Source organism: Mizuhopecten yessoensis, unplaced genomic scaffold (assembly GCF_002113885.1).
Source record: "Mizuhopecten yessoensis strain PY_sf001 unplaced genomic scaffold, ASM211388v2 scaffold716333, whole genome shotgun sequence".
Taxonomy (NCBI): Eukaryota; Metazoa; Mollusca; class Bivalvia; order Pectinida; family Pectinidae; genus Mizuhopecten; species Mizuhopecten yessoensis.
The window spans coordinates 550806-573821 of record NW_018480064.1 but is presented as its reverse complement, the minus strand read 5'-3'; the positions used below and the strand labels follow the sequence as shown (position 1 = coordinate 573821).

At 35.8% G+C, this 23016-nt stretch overlaps 2 protein-coding genes across 2 annotated transcripts in view; both read left to right on the top strand.

Annotated features, from left to right (window-relative positions):
* Window positions 1–960: 960 nt before the first annotated feature.
* Window positions 961–4265, top strand: LOC110443243. Its single transcript, XM_021487331.1, has 3 exons — window positions 961–1068; window positions 2224–2514; window positions 3072–4265. Exons 1-3 carry the CDS (start codon window positions 996–998, stop codon window positions 3452–3454), a joined length of 747 nt encoding a protein of 248 aa, XP_021343006.1. The 5' UTR covers window positions 961–995; the 3' UTR covers window positions 3455–4265.
* A 16064-nt stretch (window positions 4266–20329) lies between these two features.
* Window positions 20330–23016, top strand: part of LOC110443248 — a 20121-nt gene continuing 17434 nt past the window's right edge. The window contains exon 1 of the mRNA XM_021487341.1: window positions 20330–20369. The gene's annotated coding sequence lies outside the window, so the exon portion shown is untranslated. The remainder of the gene's footprint in view (window positions 20370–23016) is intronic.

Here is a 23016-nt window from a genome sequence, read left to right as displayed (position 1 = left end):
GTTAATGTTCACTATTATTCATGTTCACTAGTGATAATGTTCACTGATGATAATGTTCCCAATGTGCATGTTCACTAGATTTAATGTTCATAAGTGTTCACAAATGTTCATGTTCACTTCGTGTTCATCGCAAATAATTTCCACTTGTGTATGTATTCACCAAATTAGATGTTCACTAATTCTGTTGAAGCCTTTACTTATGGGGGTTTTCAATTAGTGTGTAGATTCATCACTGTCTATGTTCATTGATCCTAATTTTCATCAATGTTCACAAATAGTCCTACACAGTATCTGTTTTCTGGCAAACACGAGTCCCAACCTATAAATGGCTTTGCAGTATGACAAATTCGTTATACAGGTCTTTGGCAGGGTACATGGTCTCATGTTCTCTGTCAGTACCTTATGTACCCTTCGCCTTCCTGCCAAAGACCTGTATAACTAATAATGTACACTCTTTACATGCATATGAACATAATGTCATTGAATACAGGTACAGATTAACATATTCTAAAAGTAAAAATATAGCTTACTTTCATTCGGTTACAATCTTTCTACTTGTTGTTATTGATGTTTTAAACAGGAAACTGGCAATGCATGTCAGAAATTGACCCTCACGTCCATGTAGATTTACCTTATCAAAATGTCATATTTGACTGTATTTGAATTATAAATCGGTGTACGAAGTTACACTGACAAATTCCCATTTACCTGTTTAATCTTTACGCGTATTGAACACGTTCTGTATGGTACGAACGTATTTCAGAACTAAACCCTGTAAGAGACTTAGATGTTATGTTCATAAACCTGTTATATTTATCCACTGAGACGGCTTTTGTTTACGTCATCAGGTCATTCAACCTTACACCGCTATTCAGTGAGTTTTGTATACAAACATTTTGTTTTGTCAAGACGAGGATTAGACTTTCGATAACTTGTAATGCATTGATCCAACATAAGATTTATTATGTGGACACATATTGTACAGTTTCAGACGTATGCTACCTGTGAGCGAGAATCGTATGGAGAATATTGTAGTTATTGCTGTTTTTCTTTCATACTTTTTATGTGGTAAGTCATTTAGTCTTTTTTATTATTTTTTGTTATCATTTTTCTCTTAATGTTGTGTTCTGTTGGTGTCTCTGTGCTCAGTGTAGGTCTGTCTCTGGTTTTTTTAAATTTCTTTTCTGTCTGTCTCCCTGTCTGTCTGTCTGTCTGTCTGTAACTATCATGATATTTGTGTCCGTGTGTGTATGTGTGAGAATGCGTGAATGTCCTGTTTATGTATATGTATATGTAATGAAAAAACTTGAAAAAATAAAACCATTACAAAAAAAAAAAAGAAGATATTTGTGTAGAAACATAGACTTACGCTGTGTTTCTTACCGATGCCCAATTTGGATTAATTAGTATTCTTCTTGTAGCAGAAATTGGTTACTTAAGTAAAATATACATTGACAAACACTAGATAAAAAGGGCTATTGTTATAAATACTGCACGTGGACATATTTCTCAGATGTTGTAGTTAGTCGATTGGGTGAGCTGCAAAATCAAGGTATTCCACAATTATGAAGTTTTAACAATTTATGTTTTTGTTTCTTCTCTATTATAGCTATCTCCTCGTAAGCTAGAAAACATAAAATACCAATTAATAATTCAATCTTCCTGGTAACAAGCAGTTTAATTGGCTTAAACATTATGTTATCAGCCCATAACGTAATAAATGACGTCGCCGTTTGTAACGTCGCTTTTGATTGGCTGATACAGAGGCGTAAGAATTTCTAAGAGAAAAGAGTCCATCAATAAAAGTGGATGATTAGGATCAGAACATATTCAGGAACCTTAACTATCTTGTTTTTCTAAAAGTTTCATTCTCAACCGTTTTAGATCGTTAAATGATGGAAATGTCCGACTGAAAATATGATGTCCAACTTAATTTATGATAACTTTCAGTTTCGGGTTTATCTACTTATTGTTTTCCCAACAATCGTTCAAAAGTTTACTCATTTTCTAATATTGATTAAGCAAAGCCTGTACGACCAATCAACACAAAGCTCACCCTGTAGCTTTGCTGGGAAACAAACGTGTAGTGAAAATCGTTTCTTTTATTTAATCATCTTTTATTGTGAAAATTGTAAGATTTCATGCTGTCATAAGCCGTTTTGCTTGTTTGTGTTTAAGTGATATAATTTTCAAATAAACGAAAAACATTTGTTCTGTTTTCAGAGGCTCTTGGTGGAGAGCAATGTGAAATAACGTCACAGAGCTTGACCGTTACCCAATACTGTGAGGTAGGCGGATGTTGCATCCCTGGTAACCTACAGAGGTTGACAAAAGAATCCGAACTCTGCTGCATGAGTTCTCTATTCCTCGTTCTCATCGGTGTCTTTGTTGGCATTCCGATCTTCCTCCTCATTGTGATTTTTCTGGTAATCGTCGTCAAAAGATGTGTTAAAAACCGCAAACCGACGACGCTTACATCGCTAAACGTCACCGAGACCGGTATGCCACAATATCGTGAGTATATCCAAACTTTTTATTTGATTTATTCCCATTATTGAGCTCGAAGATGAGTTCATTTAAGACCTTATATTCAATTTGTAGAATTTTGCTTTCAAAATTAACAATGAAGGAACATTTTTTTTCCATATCTACTCGCTTCTTCCCTTTTTCAGAGTTGCACTTCAGACCTTCGATTTGGAGTATTCTATTTACAACACAGACAATGAAGTAACTAAAAACAGTTTCTTCTTTTGAAAAGCGTTATTTTTGTATGCCTTTATTTCCTTTTTGTGTGTATAAATTTTGTTTTCGAATACTCGAGGATTCGAACAACTACATGAGCAATGCTGTTAGAGTATTTAAAGATGTGATTTACATGAACTAATTCTGTTGAAAATGGCAGAAATTATTTAAAACAATTTTAACTATAATAATTCAGTTAAATTTTAGGGAATTCTTAGCCTTGATATACAACAACCTTCTCTTTACTTGTCTCGAGATATTATGTTGACATCTTTGTTTTTACTTTTTTTAAATTGTATTTATTGTTATTTTTTCCTCGTTTGTATCAGAGCCTAAACCACCTGACTACACGCATGCGCATGTGGCTGCAAGATGTCCAGCCTACTCTCCATCCAGAACCTGGCAACAACGTCCGTCATTGGTACTTCCGGGAGCTATTAGCCAATCAACTGCGTCACAACACGTGCAACCAGTTCCATCAAGTTCACGTGATAATACAGACCAATCAAACTTACCCACGTCACCGCCTCCACCTTATTTCTCGCGTGCTAGCGGATGTGTGTCGCCGGTGGAAACTGCAGGGTCAAGTCTTTTGACGTCTTCCGTGTCGGCCCTGGAATTACATGGTAGATCCTCGTCTCCGATAGTGATGGAGGATTTAACAGATACAGGGAACGAGGAACAACAGAGCAATAACTTAGCGTTCATTTAGCTCGTATCTAGTTCCTTCCGTTCCTGTTTTTCTGTTTATGTTGTTTTAGCTTCTCTGGATCAATCAGAAGAAAGTTGACTTAAAAGTTTTCGTGCCAATTCTTGTATTTATTTTACAATTTACGTATAAACTGCTAATATGCTTGCTCCAAACACGATTGTGGATGCGTAATGGTTGTAAATTAAAGCGTCGGCAACAAGACTTGCAAAATTGTAGCGTGGTAATATGATTTCCATCCAGGATGAGAAATCGTGCTAGAGGTGAGACATCGAGGTTATTATAGATGATAGATGGATGTCCAATTAACTTTAATGTGTGATTTGACATACAATGGTAGCATATTAATCACTGTTAGCGTTTCTGTCAGCTGTTATATAGTAGTGTTTAATACATATTTATATCTGTCATGTTAACGTTTTATGTAAGTGTAACAATGACAAACAGGTATTCATTCGTTGGCAGGTAGGTTAAGCATTCTGTCTACAGAATTATTTTATGTAATATCAAAACCGGTAAAATAATTTTTAAGCTTGCCAATCATAGCCAATGCACAATTTCACATTATAATGATAAGATCATAAAGATTTGATTATCATTGTTTATTATTTGTTGTTTACATTTTCTGTTTTTGTATCATACCAAAACATTTCATTTTATTATACATGTTTTTAAGTTGTGTTAAGCAGTGAAAACTCCTACAAATATATAACCTGCAGAAGTAATCTTTCCTCTGGAGAACTACTTCGTGTTGAGAATATGTTATAGACAAATACATGCAGATATATAAAAAACAATAAAACAATTTCAATAATAAAACTAATATACACTTGATCATTATTTTATTTTGTCTTTTGCACATTCAATAAACAAAACATTAAGGAATATTACATTAGTTTAAATCTTTAACTTTAAACAAATAAAGCAAGGAAAGAAAACCTTGTCTGACTCCCAATACAAAAATGACATTTTAGCACATTTAATTTTGTGACCTTGAACGAAGGTAAAGATCACCAACGCTTACCTAACTTGTATCCATCCGCATGAACAACCTATTTGCCAAATATCAAGACCCATGGACTTTCTGATAGGAAGAAACACAATTTAAAGGAAAAGTGGAAAGAACGATTTGTCAAGGAAGGAAAATGGGATACGGACTTTGTTATGATATCCTACGGAAGCCTTAGTGTTTTGTTTAAATCATAGGTGTTATATGACACACCTACCGGTTTGGAAATCCTGACGTTGAAAAAATATCATTGGTAGCCAACTTTTAAGCAAGTATGAAAAATAGACTCGTTTCAGAACTATGTAAATCAACGTGTCGAAAATGGAAATTCTCTCATTAGTAATGAAATTTCACACACTTTTCTGCTTAAATCGTCAATAAAACAATACAATTCTTTCTTGAAAGAATGTTCTATTGGGTATCAAAATAATAGTTGGAACAGTTTGCACATGCTGAATTTAAATGCTCTAGGTGGAATTGTATTACTACACCTTTAACACCCACACAGGTGTAAGTCAATGAGGTCCCATTTGTCATAAAATGAATTCTGAAGCTAACTGTTTCTAATTTGAGCTTCCTATACTATACTTTATTTTATATTTATCTTGTTTTGAAATTCTAAGAGGGGGTCGACGGTAATGTTAAACTTCCATAGGTTTTGACCGTACCTTTAATGTAAATGTTCAGTAATATGGATAAACTAGCTGATATTATCAGACAAACAATATGTAAACACGAAGCAAAGCATATTTCCCTGCTCTGCTAGTTTTATTGACTCTGTATAGAGTGTGTATGGTGTAGTAATCATAGAAAACTTATTGATGCAGTCGCCAAAAACGGAGCATATTCAAAGATGTTGCACATGTGTGAACAATCTTCCGTCAGTGGATTCGTGTTGTAATCTTCCCATCAACATATCTGATTAACAATATATCAAGTTAAAGCCACTCATAAGGAAAGCGATAGGCCGCAGTGTTCGACATTTTTATCAATGGGATCATGATATGATGTAGACTTCTACATTTTCACCTGCAAGGTGAACCAATTCCGAGGAAACCGCGTTGTTCCGCTGAAAAGTTTTCAGGTTTTCAAGAAGATCTTGTAGTCTCTTATTTGTCCAAAAAGGAATAAGTCCAGCGTAAGCCATTCCTTCAGACACTGGTTCACCATGCGACGATTAACCTTCCTCTTCTCTTTCATCGACAGACTAGCTCAAGTAATGTGTTGTGATAGATGGACCTTCAATGGGATATTATCCAGCGATAACCTTTCTCATGGTATTTATTCTCCTGACGTGAACAGCAACACCTCCATCCATTCCATTGGACCGGAGGGAAAATATCTACTTAACTGATAATATTCAAAGACCGTCACATTACAAGAGCAAAAAGGTCAAAGGTGATTGTGGAGTTTAGGTGAGGATCACATAAGACACATTTCTTGATTGACGAAGACATCAGACGACTGACGCATGTTGTATTCAGGAACGGAGACGGAATTACAGGAAAACAAGGAAAGTCTTCAATCAAGTGAGCGAGCCCTCCACCTAGACCACTTGACTACAAGCGCCGAGTTATCCGGTTCGAACGTGTAACAGTGAACTCCTTCAGGGCAAATCCAATCTTTATAGGTCTCCAACCCTGCCAAAACCTTATTCAATGCTGTGGGAAGATGCAACAAAATAAAAATTATGTCATTATCTGTCTTTTAGAAGTCAAGGCTAAATAAACTAGCAGTGGCAAAAGCTAAACAAAACTTGGGCTTGATATTCCGGCCAATATCCGTACGATCGATGCATGGCAACTCAAAAACCAACAGCAGATCATATAGACGAACTAAGCCAGAAGTAACTTCCAAAGATCGAGAACTGTCAGAAACCATTTGTACCAAACAAAGTAATCGCGTGTCCTATGTTCCTTAGAAACCCAAAGGCAACACGTGATTTGTTAGTCTGGAATCGCCTTATGTATATGTCAATTCGAAGTTAACATGGTATGTCTCGATGGAGTTGCTCAGAGGAACTATCTCGTGAAGAATGTATGAAGATGGTAGTGTTTTCTGAACCAAATTTATCATTTGTTTTTTGTTTCACTGCCGACCAAACCCAGAACATTAAGCGCTTTTGTTACACAGATCCCCCTGTGATATTGAGGTTAGATAACGCCAAAACGGATATTTTGTCACCTCTAGTGATTTAAACACTTAGGTTTAAAAGAAAGGCTGACGAATGACCACAATCCTTGTTTACAACCATAAAATGACCTCTTAATTTGAAACCTCCAACACCGTTTATCTATACTAAGTGCAAATTTCAGTGAGCTTAGAGAATGAATGGTCCTACGATGAAACTGCAAAGAGGAAGGCGATCCAGCGATCACTGTCAATGAATCCCTTGTTCAGCAGGTACCTACAACAGCTTCTGAAAGGGGTCAATATAATTTCAGGTTAGAGTTCATTAAAGGTTATTCAATTACCATACAACATGTTTTGTTTAATTTTGGTGGAGCTCAGCTTGTCACAATTGATCTAGTACTTCAAGCGCAGATCAATTCCTGTAATTCAGGAGAAATATGTGCGTATACCGTAGCAAAACGGGCGAATAAAAAATGCATAAACCAATAACTGACTCTATCAAACACGTCATTAAGATGAATATAATATAAAGGGAAACAGTGAATATGGTTAATCTTATTGTCTGAAGTAAGGATCATTCTACCTTGCCGAATTTTTCAGCCATCACCAAGTTACTCATGATGTTTCGACTAAAGAAAATGAAAAGAGGCCTTAAAAGGTTCATGATAGACAGGGAAAAGACCAACGACTCTGGTACCGTCAAGAAATTAACACATAAAGTTGTCGAGAACAAAACTTTCAACTAAAAACGACACAAAGCGACAGCTGAAGTCACAGTGCTTTTTAATAAAGCGTTCTGCAAATTGCGGTGTTTTGTTTTATATTTGCAATAAGATATGATGAGGTGAAATCTGAGAACATCGACATTATTTTCGATGGAGTGAAGTGAATATAGAAGTACATTAGTGATACATTAATATAGCATGTTGCTATGAATTTATCTATAATGAGGGCGCCGTGACAAAGTGAATTCAGTACAGCGTCATGGTTTGAGCAGGCAATCTTCACCTAGTGCGCACGGTGACGTGGATACGTCTCAAGTTCGAAAATAATTATAACTATTACAATTTTGTTTTTTGCGAAGATTTTACATGATATTTCCTTAAGAGGTAAAACTAGTGTTAGGTAAATACGTTCTTGGTAAGCATTCCGCAGTTACCTGTAGCTGTCGGTGATGTTTACACGCCACCTTAAACGATATCCAGTACAATGAGAGAAACATGCAAGTTTGCTTGGTTGATGGCAAAGTGTACGTACAACTCTGATGCTGCTGTCTTTCATAGGACTGGCCGTATGGTGAGTTAATTTCTACACTGTGCTATTTTGCTTGATTTAATTTCATTTTAACTGGCAAAGCGTTCGTTATTTAAGATATTTTCATTCAAACTATGTTTGATGGTGGAATATTTAACAAATTTTCTGTATATGTTTTTAGCTTATAATATAACAAATACAAGAGTAAGTACCTTTTTTATTTTAAAACAATTTTCCGTTATGATATTTTAAAGACAAGTCACTCGAATGACTGTATAAGGACAAGTGTTTTGTATCATGTTACAAAGTATCCTGTACAATATTTCAAAGAAAAGGTCTTCGGTATAATATCGTACAAACAAGTTTCCTGTATAACATTTAAAAATTAATTCTCCCATGCATATTTTTAAAGACAATGCTCTTACACAATATTATGAAGTCATCTCATGTATAATATTATGTCCAGACTCCTATACACTATTATAAAGACAAGTTTCGTGTATAATAAAGAGAAGTCTCCTAAATAATATAAATAGAAATCTCCTGAATGATATAAAGAGAAGTCTCATAAATGATATAAAGAGAAGTCACCCGAATAATATAAAGAGAAGTCTCCTGAATGATATAAAGAGAAGTCTCCTAATTGATATAGAGAAGTCTCCTTAATGATATAAAAAATCTCCTGAATGATACCAAGGGAAGTCTCCTGAATGATATAAAGAGAAGTTACCAAGGGAAGTCTCCTGAATGATATAAAGAGAAGTCTGCTGAATGATGTAAAGTGAAGTATCCTGAATGATATAAAGGGAAGTCTCCTGAATGATATAAAGAGAAGTCTCCTGAATGATGTAAAGTGAAGTATCCTGAATGATACCAAGGGAAGTCTCCTGAATGATGTAAAGTGAAGTATCCTGAATGATATAAAGGGAAGTCTCCTAAATGATATAAAGGGAAGTCTCCTGAATGATATAAACGGAAGTCTCCTGAATGATATAAAGGGAAGTCTCCTGAATGATATAAAGAGAAGTCTCCTGAATGATATAAATAGAAGTCTTCTGTATAATAAAAAAGCTATTCTCCTGTACAATATTTTGAAGGCACGTCTCCTGTATAATATTATATAGACAAATCTCCTGTATGATATTATAATGTCAAGTATAATGGATAAGTTAAAAACCCCAATTCTTTTGTATTAAATGATAAAGAAAAGTCTCCTGTATAATATTTTAAAGACAAGTCTAATGTTTAATATTATAAAGACAAGTATAATGTATATATAGGATATTACATTAGTTTCCATTTCAAATGAGATTAGTCTATTTATCGAGTCTGTGGCGAGCTAAAATGAAAAATTTGTGACGAGTTTCATAAATTTCAAATGAAATAAAAACGAATGTAAGATCCTATTGATCACATAATCTCATAAGTCTCCTGTATAATATCATAAAGACAGGTCTAATGTATAATATTATAAAAACCATTTTCCTGTATAATACTTTAATGTCAAGACTCCTGTATAATATTATAATGTCAAGTCTAATGTATAATATTAATACCACAAGTCTAATGTATAATATCATAAAGACAAGGCTCCTGTATAATATCATAAAGACAAGGCTCCTGTATTATATCATAAAGGCAAGGCTCCTGTATAATATTATAATGTCAAGTCTCCTGTATAATATCATAAAGACAAGTATCCTGTATAATTTTACATAGACAGGTCTTATGTATATTAATATAGATATGTCTCCTGTATAATATCATAAAGACAAGTCTCCTGTATAATTTTACAAAGACAGGTCTTATGTATATTAATATAGATATGTCTCCTGTATAATATCATAAAGACAAGTATCCTGTATAGTTTTACATAGACAGGTCTTATGTATATTAATAGAGATAAGTCTCCTGTATAATATCATAAAGACAAGTATCCTGTATAATTTTACATAGACAGGTCTTATGTATATTAATATAAATATGTCTCCCGTATTAAATTATTAAGACAAGTATCCTGTATGATTTTATAAAGACAGGTCTTATGTATATTAATATAAATATGTCTCCTGTATAATATCATAAAGACAAGCCTCCTGTATAATTTTACAAAGACAGGTCTTATGTATATTAATATAGATATGTCTCCTGTATAAAATTATTAAGACAAGTCTCCTGTATAATTTTACAAAGACAGGTCTTATGTATATTAATATAAATATGTCTCCTATATAAAATTATTAAGACAAGTCTCCTGTATAATTTTACATAGACAGGTCTTATGTATATTAATATAAATATGTCTCCCGTATTGAATTATTAAGACAAGTATCCTGTATGATTTTATAAAGACAGGTCTTATGTATATTAATATAAATGTGTCTCCTGTATAATATTATTGAGACAAGTATCCTGCATATTAGTATAAAGACAATTATCCTGTATATTATCATAAAGAAAAGTATCCTGTATATTATTGTATAGACAATTCTCCTGTATGATATTATTAGGACAAGTCTCCTGTATATTAGTATAAAGACAAGTCTCCTGTATATTATTATATAGACAATTCTCCTGTATAATATTAAAAGGTAAGTCTCCTGTATAACATTATAAAGACAAGTCTCCTGTATATTATTATAAAGACAAGTATCCTGTATATTATTATAAAGACAAGGATCCTGTATATTATTATAAAGACAAGTATCTTGTATAATATTATTAAGACAAATATCCTGTATATTTGTATAAAGACAAGAATCCTATATATTATTATATAGACAATTCTTCTGTATAATATTATTAAGACAAGTATCCTGTATATTATTATAAAGACAAATATCCTATATATTATTATAAAGACAAGTATCCTGTATATTATTATATAGACAATTCTCCTGTATAATATTATTAAGACAAATATCCTGTATATTAGTATAAAGACAAGTCTCATGTATATTATTATATAGACAATTCATATGTATACTATTATAAATAGAAGTCTCCTGTATAACATTATAAAGATAAGTCTCCTGTATAACATTATAAAGACAAGTCTCCTGTATATTATTATATAGACAATTCCTCTGAATAATTTTATAAAGACATGTCTTTCAATCGACAATATAAAGTCAAGCCTCCTGTTTTATACTGCAGAGACATGCTTCGTGTTTATAATATGTCCTTGAAATGTTCAAATCCCAAGGGTATCAGCACTTCCCCATTTCGTTTCAGATCAATTAATTATTCAGCTTTACTGATCGTAAAGATACATCTACACGTATCTGCTGATGACGCTGACAGCTTGTCACCCGCCCTAGTCACCGAATCGTTACGAGAACGGCATGCCAAGCATTGCAATGTTTAGTACTTTACATTTGTTCTAGAAAATACATTATGCAGAAACGTTCTATTTGCATTCATTACGTACCATTTCGTTTCTATTTCTAATGTACAGGCCCATCCTAAAGCCCTGCAGGTTCGTGGCTATAAAAGGCCTGCTATCTTCTTCTTTATTTTACGGGGGCTCCATCAATGTTGATGTTTATGCCCTCGGGGGGTCCTATTGCAGAGGTGTAAAAAAGGGGGTTATTTACAGTAATTATTTTGTGTTTTTTTGTGATTTTTTGTGTGCAAGGTATATATAAAAGATAAAAGCTGGCTTATGTTTTTTAGCGTGTGATGAGGGCTTCAAGGGCTGCATAGAGTAAGTGTGCCTTGAAGTCCTCTAGTGTTGTGCATTGTACTGCTGCTATGGGAAGGATATTCCATTGTGTTATTGTGTGTGGAAAGAATGAATATTTGTAGGTGCCCTTTGTAGCAGATATGTGTTTGTATGCGTGAGGGTGTGCATGTCTGGTTCGAGGGTCTACGGGTGTGAGCATATGAGTTGGGTTTATGGCTACGATTTGGTGTATAATGTTGTGAAAAAGGATAATTCTTGTGTGACATCGCCGTGTTTGTAGTGTTGGCCATTGTAGTTTGTGGATCACATCTGTTACGGAGCTAGTGTTGTGGTATCTGTTGTGTACGTAGCGTGCTGCTCTTCGTTGTGTTTTTTTCTATTTGTTTAATTTGGTTTGTGTTGTGTGGATCCCAAATGGAAGAGCAGTATTCAAGTTTTGGCCTGACTAGTGCTTTGTATGCGTGTTCTTTTATATGTGGTGAGTTTATTTTTAAGTTGCGTTTTAGAAAACCTAGGGACCTATTGGCATTGGATATGTCCCACTGTATTCGTAAAAAGTTACTCATGTCGCCCCCTGCATAATCAGGTTTTTTCCAATGTGTTTTCTGCTGAGCGTACATTGAAGAAACCGAATTTGATCTGTTGTCCCCTTGTAACTCATGGTATCTCTATATCTTCTCTCCAAGTGTGGTAGGCAATGCGTTATGTTCCAAGACCAGGACATGCCAAAATCCTTCAAAAGGGTGGCTATTATTCCCTAGTTAACGTTCAGATTTTCGGATAATCACAAGAACTAGAACCTTTGTCAGTATAATGCAACTGGGTGGAATATTATGCTGGCATGGTATTTCAGTGAGGTAGCCCTCTAATGTTAGTATCACAAGCACGCATACATTACACACATGGAGACACGTCCTTTAATGACCTCCGCCTGTTAATACGACGTTAACAAAATAAAACCAAACCAAACCAATCCTAAACATTATTAGATTAAAGTATTAATAACGCCATTATGATGCCGTACTGATGCCATACTGATTCACCCCTGGGGATCGAGAAAAATAATACACCTGCTCTTATCCACTGCATCTATTGTTAGAGGCGACTAATGTTGAATCCCTTGCAGAATTTTGAACTAGCTTTTGTGCCCTCTACTAGGGAACACAAAAGCGACCAAAGTAAATCTTCTACACCCAATGGCAATATTTGGGATCTTTGTATTCGTTTCTACTTCTAACTACCTTTTATTTCCTAACGCCTTGCTTGACAAAACCTCACTTTTGGCTTTAAGTTAAACGTTCGCCTAGGTAAGTGGGTTTTGTCCCCAGGCCGGGACATACCAAAGTCCTTAAAATGGTAGTTGTTATTCCCTGCTTAACGATCATCATTTAAGGTAATAGCAACAACTGATCTACCCGTTTACAGTTTTATGTGACCGGGCGGAATGCTGTGCTGGGTGCCTTCGACATGGTATTTCAGTGAGATAGCACTATAAAATCGGCATCAGATCCGCGCCATCACTAGAAGGCAATTAAACCAACATACCCTTCTCCGGCATATATACACACACATGCACGGTCACACAACACACATGGAGACACGTCCTTAAATGACATGGGCTGTTGATTGGACGTTTAACAATAAAACCAATACCATACTGATTCCATATTGATGCTTTACTCATGCCATACTGCTTCGATGGAGTGCTTATTTGAATGTTTCGGAAGAAACTCGACAAAAACGGGGTTGTATACTCAGGGAATACATGTTCTTACCGCGATGTATGCACCCATCCTGTGAAATGGGGACCTTATTTGGAAAAGAAATATGAACGAGGTATTTAATAAGGAAATAATGCGACTATTTAACCTTAGTTTTGGAAATATTAAAAAATAAAATGGGGTACCCTCCTTTATTAAAACGTAAACACCCGTCCCTGTCCCTACTGTAGTCAAACAATACATGATTTCACAAGTATATAATTTGCAGTTCCATGCCAGTAATCTTGCCCTTAAAATTCCGTTTGGTGTCGACCATGATATTACGCTATAAGAATACAACATCTACAGAATAAAAATCGATAAACATCTGTCATTTATTTGACTTTAAACATATTTTATTGTCCAAAATAGGTAAAAAGGATTAGGCACAAGTTATAGCAACTTATGAAGCCATCTCCTATCAACAGAATATTTCATATATATGCAAGTGATGACATTGACAATAAGTTTCAAGTTCAACAATTTTAAGAAGTTAATAACATGTAAATTGTAATAAATATATACATAAAGTTTATGTTCAAAATCTTCCGCTAGATTTTATGAACATGTTCGAATACATTACAATTTACATCCAAAGCCAGGTTATTAAAAGCTTAAAGCATTACTGCATGAGCATTTTAATAAAATTGGCACTCAAAAAAGAAATGATATGCATTTTCACAATGGTGCCGACAATTTACACAATTAGAATCCTGAACTAAATTAACACGGAAGAGACCATCTTTAAGAGAGCTACATTGATGTCTTAGTCTAGTATGTATACTATTTATTTCTCTCTCACCATACCTATAGTAACAGGGCTGACTTGTGGGAAGATGTTGGGATAGAGCTAGTGTAAAAGATGGGAGAGGCAGAAATTTAATATTATCATCTAAGGCCACACCAATTTGAATTTTAGTACTTTGGGAACCCAAATTTTAAAACAGGAGCGAGCGAGCGATTTTTTTTATTTTTTTTAAATACGTATTTCCTTTGTCAATAAAACGCAGGCGAGCGAAATTTTCAAATATTTTTACAAAACTTGTTTCCTATGGACACAGAAGCAGGCGAGCGATATATATATGTTTTTACGTTTGATCTCGGATGGCTGTTTCTTTATGATGTTGTACACTGTAACACATGTGACTTTGATAAAAATACTACTTGTAAAGCAACATAACTAAATAATCTGTTATGAAATATAAACATTTCTGTTTCAAAAGTGAATGTCATTGTTGTCTTTTTACCAATACAGCAGTTCAAAAAAATCAACAAAAATATTAAAATAGTATGACATATTTAAATGAAGAAAAAACCAATAATATCCACTTTTGGTACAGTACTGCACATAAATTCCACAAATTGGTTTTCATTATTAAATACTTTGTTAATGTACAACAAAAAGCATATCAAAACAAAACAATTTATTAAGTATCAGAGCTTTCAAAACAAATAATAATTCCTGTCTAGAATGACTGGAGTTAAAATAAAATAAAAACATAATCTTCTATTCAAGTGAACAATATACAATTATTGACTTTTTCAGGTTAATACCTGAGGAGGAAGAGCGCATGCGCGAAGGAAGTAGACGTGTTTTTTTTTATCAACATCACTAGACGCAACAAAAAGTGTTCACTTACTATGGTTTAAATACGTTTTGAATGTTTAATTCCCAACATTTAGTCAGTTTTAGTTATATTGACTAATTTTTCATCATGTAATGGTTACAACAGGGTAAGTACCGGTTACCAACCCCAAACACCACCACCTTTCAACTCACCCACGATCCAACATGGCCGCCGCCGCCGTTTTGTTAGTGATGGCAATATTCATTTGTGTCTTCCTACGTGTGTATGCCCCAGTGACAATCCAGATTGTTGATGACTCTACAAGTTCATCATTCATAGCCCTGAGGAACTCTTGTCTACGTAGACCACCATATACAGTATCGGTAAACAGAACTGAAAATCGGTCTTTGTGCATTCTAGTGTTGATTCTATCGGGTGATATTGAAACCAACCCAGGTCCAGGCAATGCTAGCATATTTCCATGCGGTCAGTGTCAACTGCCTGTGACATGGTCCAGTGACGGTGTTTGCTGTGATGGTTGCGACATATGGTACCGCCGATCATTCTTAGAAATGTGTACTTCAGACTATGACTTGTTATGTCAACGTTCAAACGTTCAATGGCTATGCTGCATATGTGACAGTATAAATGTGAGCTCATTTACATTTCACAGTTTTAAAACAGAATCCAACTACTACGCACCAGTTCAGGACCCAAACACTACACTTGACTCTATACGATCAACGGTATGTAGTCCCCTTAAGGCTAGTAGCCCTCAAACCAACGCCTCACATACTTCAAAGAGTTATCGGCCACCAGACTCAACACGGTTGTCTTCTGTTTATGCTCATCCTAGGAAAAGGAACCTGCGTATCCTCAACATAAATTGCAGGAGTGTAATGGACAAGAAATCGGAACTATCAGGAGCCCTGGAATACTTGAAACCCGAAATTGTTTGCGGCACGGAATCATGGCTCCGAGGAGTGAAACCGGGTAAAAATCCTACGCAGAACTATATCAGATCCAGTGAGGTATTCCCTAGTGAGTACAAGGCATATCGAAATGACCGTGGGTCCCATGGAAGAGGTGTCTTCATTTTGGTTCATGAAGACCTGGTATCAGTGGAACAGCCTGAATTTGTGACAAATTGTGAACTGGAGTGGGTTAAACTCAAATTGGAAGGAAATAAAGAACTATTCGTTGTATGTTTTTACATGGCCCATCGTAACTCTGGCGACTTAAAGGAACTTGTACATCACTGCATAAGATCACAACAACCAAACATAGACATGTTATGCTCTGTTGCGATTTCAACTGCCCCGATATTGACTGGCCTTCCCTCTCAGTTACCAGCTCTACAGATAGATCTATCCAGCAGGACTTGATTGACATATCGGTCAAACACCAGCTCGCCCAGATGCAGGAAACGTCCACACGAGAAAGCAACACACTTGATCTCGTATTCACGTCAAATCCATCCCCGGTGAAGAGTTCAACAACGGTGCCTGGAGTCTCGGACCATGACATAGCAGTAGTTGACAGTGACACTAGACCTCACTACAACAGACAGAAACCGAGGAAGGTACTTCAATTTCGAAGAGCTAACTGGGATGACCTGCGTGACGGATGCCGTACTATCTCCGAGAGAATAGCATCCCTTTATGAGGAGGGAAAGGATACAGAACAGCTCTGGGACTTCTTTAAACTGTCCCTACAGCGCCTCATCGACAAATTCATCCCCTCGAAAACATCCAGACGTAAGAATGTCCCACCTTGGTTGAATAGACGACTAAAGAGTATGCTCAGACGAAAGACACGACTACACCGCCAAGCCGTTAGAACAGGTATCTGGTCCAACTTTCGCCAACATCAGAAAGAGTGTAAGAGGATATTTCGTCGAGCCGAGTGGTCTTACGTCAATGAGGTTATCCAAAAGGGTCTAGACAGCAACAACACAAAGCCTTTCTGGAGGTATGTCAAAAGTAAGAAGCAGGACATCGGAGTCTCACCATTACGAAGCAAAGGCCAGCTACTCAGTGATGAGATTCCAAAGCGGAAGCACTCATCAACCAGTTTAGCTCTATTTTCACCCATGATGGAGACCCTGATTTACCACCAGTACGCATCCGTATCGACGATGACATCCAGGACATCGAGATCAGCGAGGCAGGAGTACTGAAGCTGCTACTCAATATACAAACATCGAAAGCCCCTGGACCTGATGGACTCCCGAATATGGTATTAAAGGCGTGCGCACCCCAACTGACACCTGGAGTCTCTATGATATTCCAGAGGTCGCTGGACTCCCCTTAGACTCTCTGACTGGCTAAATGCGAACGTAGCTCCTGTGTTCAAGAAGGGAGATCGTCATGGACCATAGAACTACCGCCCTGTATCGTTGACCTCTGTTCTCAGCAAGATCCTCGAACACATAGTCTGTCATCATTTTCTAAACCACTTTGACCAGCACGCAATCCTGTCACCTCTCAACCATGGCTTCCGTGCTGGTTATTCATGTGAAACCCAGCTTGCTATTACCATACACGACTTTGTTTCTAACTTTGACAAAGGATCACAGACTGACATCGTCATATTGGACTTCTCCAAGGCATTCGATACGGTGCCCCATAGGAGGTTGCTGCATAGGCTGGACTCGTACGGCGTACGTGGTAATCTACATCGATGGATCAGGTCATTTCTCTGCCAACGGCACATGAAGGTATTAGTGGAAGGTGAATCCTCAAGAGAAGTCCATGTTGCCTCCGGAGTACCCCAGGGAACAGTCCTAGGCCCTCTATTATTTTTTTGCCACATCAACGACTTTCCTGATGCCGTCAAGTCACAAGTACGCCTATTCGCAGATGACTGCCTGCTATACACGATCATACGCACCCACCAGGAGCACATCACCTTCCAGCAAGACCTCAATAACCTTGCGTCTTGAGCCGAGCAATGGTGCATGCGATTTAACGCCAGCAGGTGTTTTATCCCAACCATCAAGCAGAAGTCATCTTATTACTACCAACTGAACAACATTATCCTCAAAGGAGTTCCGACTAGCCCCTACCTTGGCATCTCAATCTCGTCTGATCTCCGATGGAGAACCCATATCGACAACAACTGTTCAAAAGCTAGTTCCACTCTAGGCTTTATTAGGCGGAACCTCTACCACTGCCCAGCCACAACACGGAAATCGGCCTACATCTCGCTCGTCAGATCAACACTGGAATATGGAGCCATGATATGGGACCCATTCTTCCAGTCGGACATTGACAAGCTGGGAAGGATTCAAAGGAAGGCTGCCCGATTTATCTTGCGCAACTACAGAACAAGAACTCCTGGAAGCGTCACCAGCATGTTCCGGGACTCAAGTCATCAACAATCTGGATTGTCACTGGGGCATACACACGTAGGAAGACACAAATGAATATTGTCATCACTAACAAAACGGCGGCGGCCATTTTGGATCGTGGGTGAGTTGAAAGGTAGTGGTGTTTGGGGTTGGTAACCGGTTCTTACCCTGTTGTAACCATTACATGATGAAAAAATAGAGTCAATATAACTTTAAATGACTAAATGTGGGAAATTTAAAATTCAAAACGTTCCTAAACCATAGTAGATGAACACTTTTTGTTGCGTCTAATGATGTTCAGAAAACGCGACTACTTCCTTCGCGCATGCGCTCCTCCTCCTCTTAATTTATCATGAATTCTCATATTTTTCCACAAATCAGAATTCATCCATGGCTTATCTTTAGGCCTAGTAGTAACATCTTTTATTTGGTATACATCTACTGGCAAAATTATGGAAAACCTTGGTAAAATTAACACTGGCTGAATCAACTGAATTGCAATTTTCCAATCATATTCCCTAATAAGATTATTAAATAATTCAAAATTTGCTCTTTTGTATAACCATACTCTTCTTTTATAAACAGGTTTTATTTTGAAAGGGACAAGAATGTAAGCAACACAACCTTCGTGTTCAGTAAAAAAATATATATCAGTTTCTATAACTGAAGAGTCTATACAAGTAAGAGAATCTGATAATAAAATCAGATCCAGCAAACTATATCTAGTAGTACCTATCCTTGTTGGTTAGCAAATCTACATTCACATCTAACAAAATAGCATTTCTTGATAGGTCTATGGCGGTGTTGAGAGAAACTCGAAAAATGTCCCAAAATTGATTATTGACACGAACTAACGAATACACGATCGAATTATATACGTCTCTGGTGCTACTACTATCAGGGGCGTTTCTAGGAGATTTTAAAAAGAGGGGGCGTAGAATCAAATGTCTAAAATAATTGTGAATGCACTAATGTAACGGTTCCTGACTTTGAGCATGTATATTTTATAGTTAAAGCGTCAGGGTTTGACATTTTTTATGCCGAATTCTCTCCATTAATTGTCTTTGGTATATTAAAATGAGCGAATACGGCGGAGAAACGAAATTTTACGGATCACCAATCGGATAGGGGAATCAGTATAAAAAGAAATCAGAGTATGTGTTTAATTAATGAATATGATAAATTGCCATATTCAATACAATATTAGCAGATTACGATAGTATTTTTTTATTTTTATTTTTTTGAAAAGGCGGATGGGGGGGGTGGGGGGTGGGGGGGGGTACGCCCATGACGCCCTCACCTGGACCCGCCCCTGACTATATTGTCTATTCCGAAAAATACATCAACATACTGGTAGATATATTGTCGATGAATATAATACACATTTTTGAAAGTAGTTCCTTCGATACAACTTACTCTTACTTCGTAACTGGAGATTTTTTTTCATCTACTTGCATCCACTCGCGTGTTATTTCCGGTGACCTTAATACTAACAAATGGAAATCGTTCTAGGGAAGAAGGGAAGCAACTCTGACGAAAATAATAAAAAAGTACTTTCAAGACATAATGATCAGTAAATATAAGTAACAATTTACGATATTTCTACTTGATGATATTTGTTTGAAATTATCAATTTATTAAAAAAAGGAAGATATACAACTTTCCTATGGAGACGGTAGACATGAAATAACGTTATAACCCATTTCTACAATGTAAAAGCACATTTAAAATATGTGTCAAGTCCAACATATGGAAACCTAGGCAAACATAATAAAATAATTTGAAGTACTAAATTTGTACATTAATTGCATAATGAAATATTTTGAAATAACTGAGTTTAAATTCTATTGACAAGTCACTCTGGACTACAATATTGTATGTAAACAACAAAATTAAGTTACATATCAAGACCCAAGCTATAATTTTAAATACCTATTTATATACATCATCGTTAGTCATTACAAAAACATGGCAATATATGTGTGTGTCGTTATTAAATATACATAAACATTTGTATACAGAACTGCGATATGAGCAGGGACTTAGTGCTGGTTTTATAGTTATATATGAAATGCATGCGCACTTGGAGTTTATACAAAATAGACTTGGCCGTGCATTACACGCGAAGACAGCGGACACGTGGCTACAAGACCTCAGGTATAGTACCTTTACTGTTTTTACAACGTTAAACAAAATGCATTTCCTTTAAGTGTTTAGCTATACGATTTGTAATGGGATACTTATAGATAGATACAACTCAAATTAACAAGTAAGCGTTAATCTACAGCAATTTCACGTGTACGCTGACCTCATTTTAAAATACTCGACGTGCGCATGCATATATGTAATGTAAACACGGGTCTCACTCAACTCGGCTACTTAAAAAATTCACACCAACACAAATGTACTATTTGCCGCTATCTCGCCGAATGGACGTAGGGCGGTGGGCGTTTAATCAATATACAACGTTATAAATGTGTTTTATTTAATTTGCAATAGGCAACAATGCCTTTGTGCTTTACACACATTTAAACATGACAATGACATAATGGCAATAATAAATACATATTTACATGAATTTTATAGCAGCAAAATAACACACATTTACAAGGAACATAATTTTTATTCATTCACAATAATAAGCATGAACACAGGATGCAATAGACTTTAACAAAAAATTAATGCGAAGCGAAGGATACAAGGAATTAATTTGATTTACAAATTAAACAAAATTCCATGTCTAATTTCATTTGCTTTGTAAATAAACATAGCTAAATTTCTAATAATAAAATTGTTTTCTGAAGAAACAAGTTAAACAAATTTGTCCATATTTGGTCTACAGAAATAGTTTTTTTTTCCAAAAATTTGATCTAATTTCAGAGTATAACGGGCATTCCATAACAAAATGATATTCATCTTCAATTTTAGTACACGCTCGCAATATCGCATTTCTGCAGGTATTGGGTTAGGTCTATGCCATCTCCCTGTTTCTATATTTAATCTATGGTCAGATATTCGAAGCGCTGTTAAAGATTTTCTATTTTTTTTTAAACGTTTACTACATCAAGATGTTTCTTATAACCAAACTCATTTGATAAACGTATATAACATCTTGCTCTTGGCGAGTCAACAAGAGCACTCTATGCCAATCCTGTATAAAAATATCCCTCACTCTGGTCTGAAATAATTATAAAAATACTTTTTCATCTCCAACTCCTTGTTCAATCCATACATATCCGAAACCACGAGTACATAATATTTCTTTCACTAACTTTACCCAATTTATCACACGTGACGTTTCCGCTCGTGTATAAAGCTCACCATAGACTGACTGGACTAAAACGTTCTTCTGTTTCTAAACAATTTTTAACCAATATTTCATAATTTTAACGTATCTTTTAAATTTAAGGGGAAGACAACCTAGTTCTCCATAAACAAAATTGTTTTGCGTAGAAGATTTAACTCCAAGTAACCGCTTACAAAATTTCAAGTGCAGTTTTTCTATTGCCATCGCCGAATGAAAACCCCAAACTTCACATCCGTAACTCAATACAGGACATACTAGTTTATCAAACAAACCATACAAATGTTTTGGTGTTAAATTTATAAATTTTTGTAACTGTTTTTCTAATTGAAATAAAGATTTCGAGCCTTGGCCCGATAAAGTTAATTGGGCTTCAGAAAACGACCCACCTGGAGTAAAAGCAACCCCTAAAAATGAAAACTTCTTAACTATCTGCATCTCATCCTCAACCAAGTAAAACCTTAAATTTTCTGGTAATCTTCCTCCTTTCCTGAACACCATCACTTTAGAGTTTTCCACATTAAATTTCAATTTCCACCGTTTACAATAGTCGTTCAAAATATTCAATCCGTTTTGTAAACCGACACTGGAGCTAGCTATAAGAGTGATATCGTCAGCATACAATAGTATGAATACTTTTAAAAATCCAACTGTTACACCCTCATACCCATTCATAATTAACTCGTGCTCAAGATCATTTATATACATAGCAAACAAAAAAGGGGATAAACTTTCACCTTGTTTTACCCCGGTTATGCATTCATACTCTTCTGATATTTCATTTTTAATTTTAACTCTAGCTTTAACAGAATCATACATTGATTTCACAATATCAAGCATCTTACCTCTGATTTCTAATTTAATTAACTTCAACCACAGATTATCTCGTACTACATAATCGAAAGCTTTCGAAAAATCTAAAAAAGTACAGAATAACGTTTTTTTCCTATTAACAAAACATGAAATTAAACGATGTAAAATAATAAATTATCGACTGTACTATGACCAGCTCTAAAACCGGCCTGTGCATCTACATATATACCACTACATATACATATACATTTCAAAAACGTTTCAAAAACATGAGATTGACGACTAAAATGTACCCATGATAATGCGGGCTAAACAATGCTCTATGTATACGTCAAAAAATGTACATCTCAAAGTCTGACTGCGAAAACCCCCGATATAAACCCCCAGTCATCGAAATCAACCTGCACGCCCAGGAAAAAAAGGATCCGACATGTCCCACCAGTGAACAAAAAGCCTGTTATGGACTTTACGCAAATTTGCATTCCATATAAAACAAAAAATAATCGGTTATAAAAAACTGCACATAACAGCGCAACAACGCCAAATACCACAAAAAAATAAAGAAAAATGTTTGAGCCATTGGAAAAGTTTAAGCGAACTATCCGTCCAGCTGGGGCGACTAGAAATGACACACCAGTGTCATACACACTACAGGGGCGGATCCAGGATTTCCTAAAAAGGGGGGGG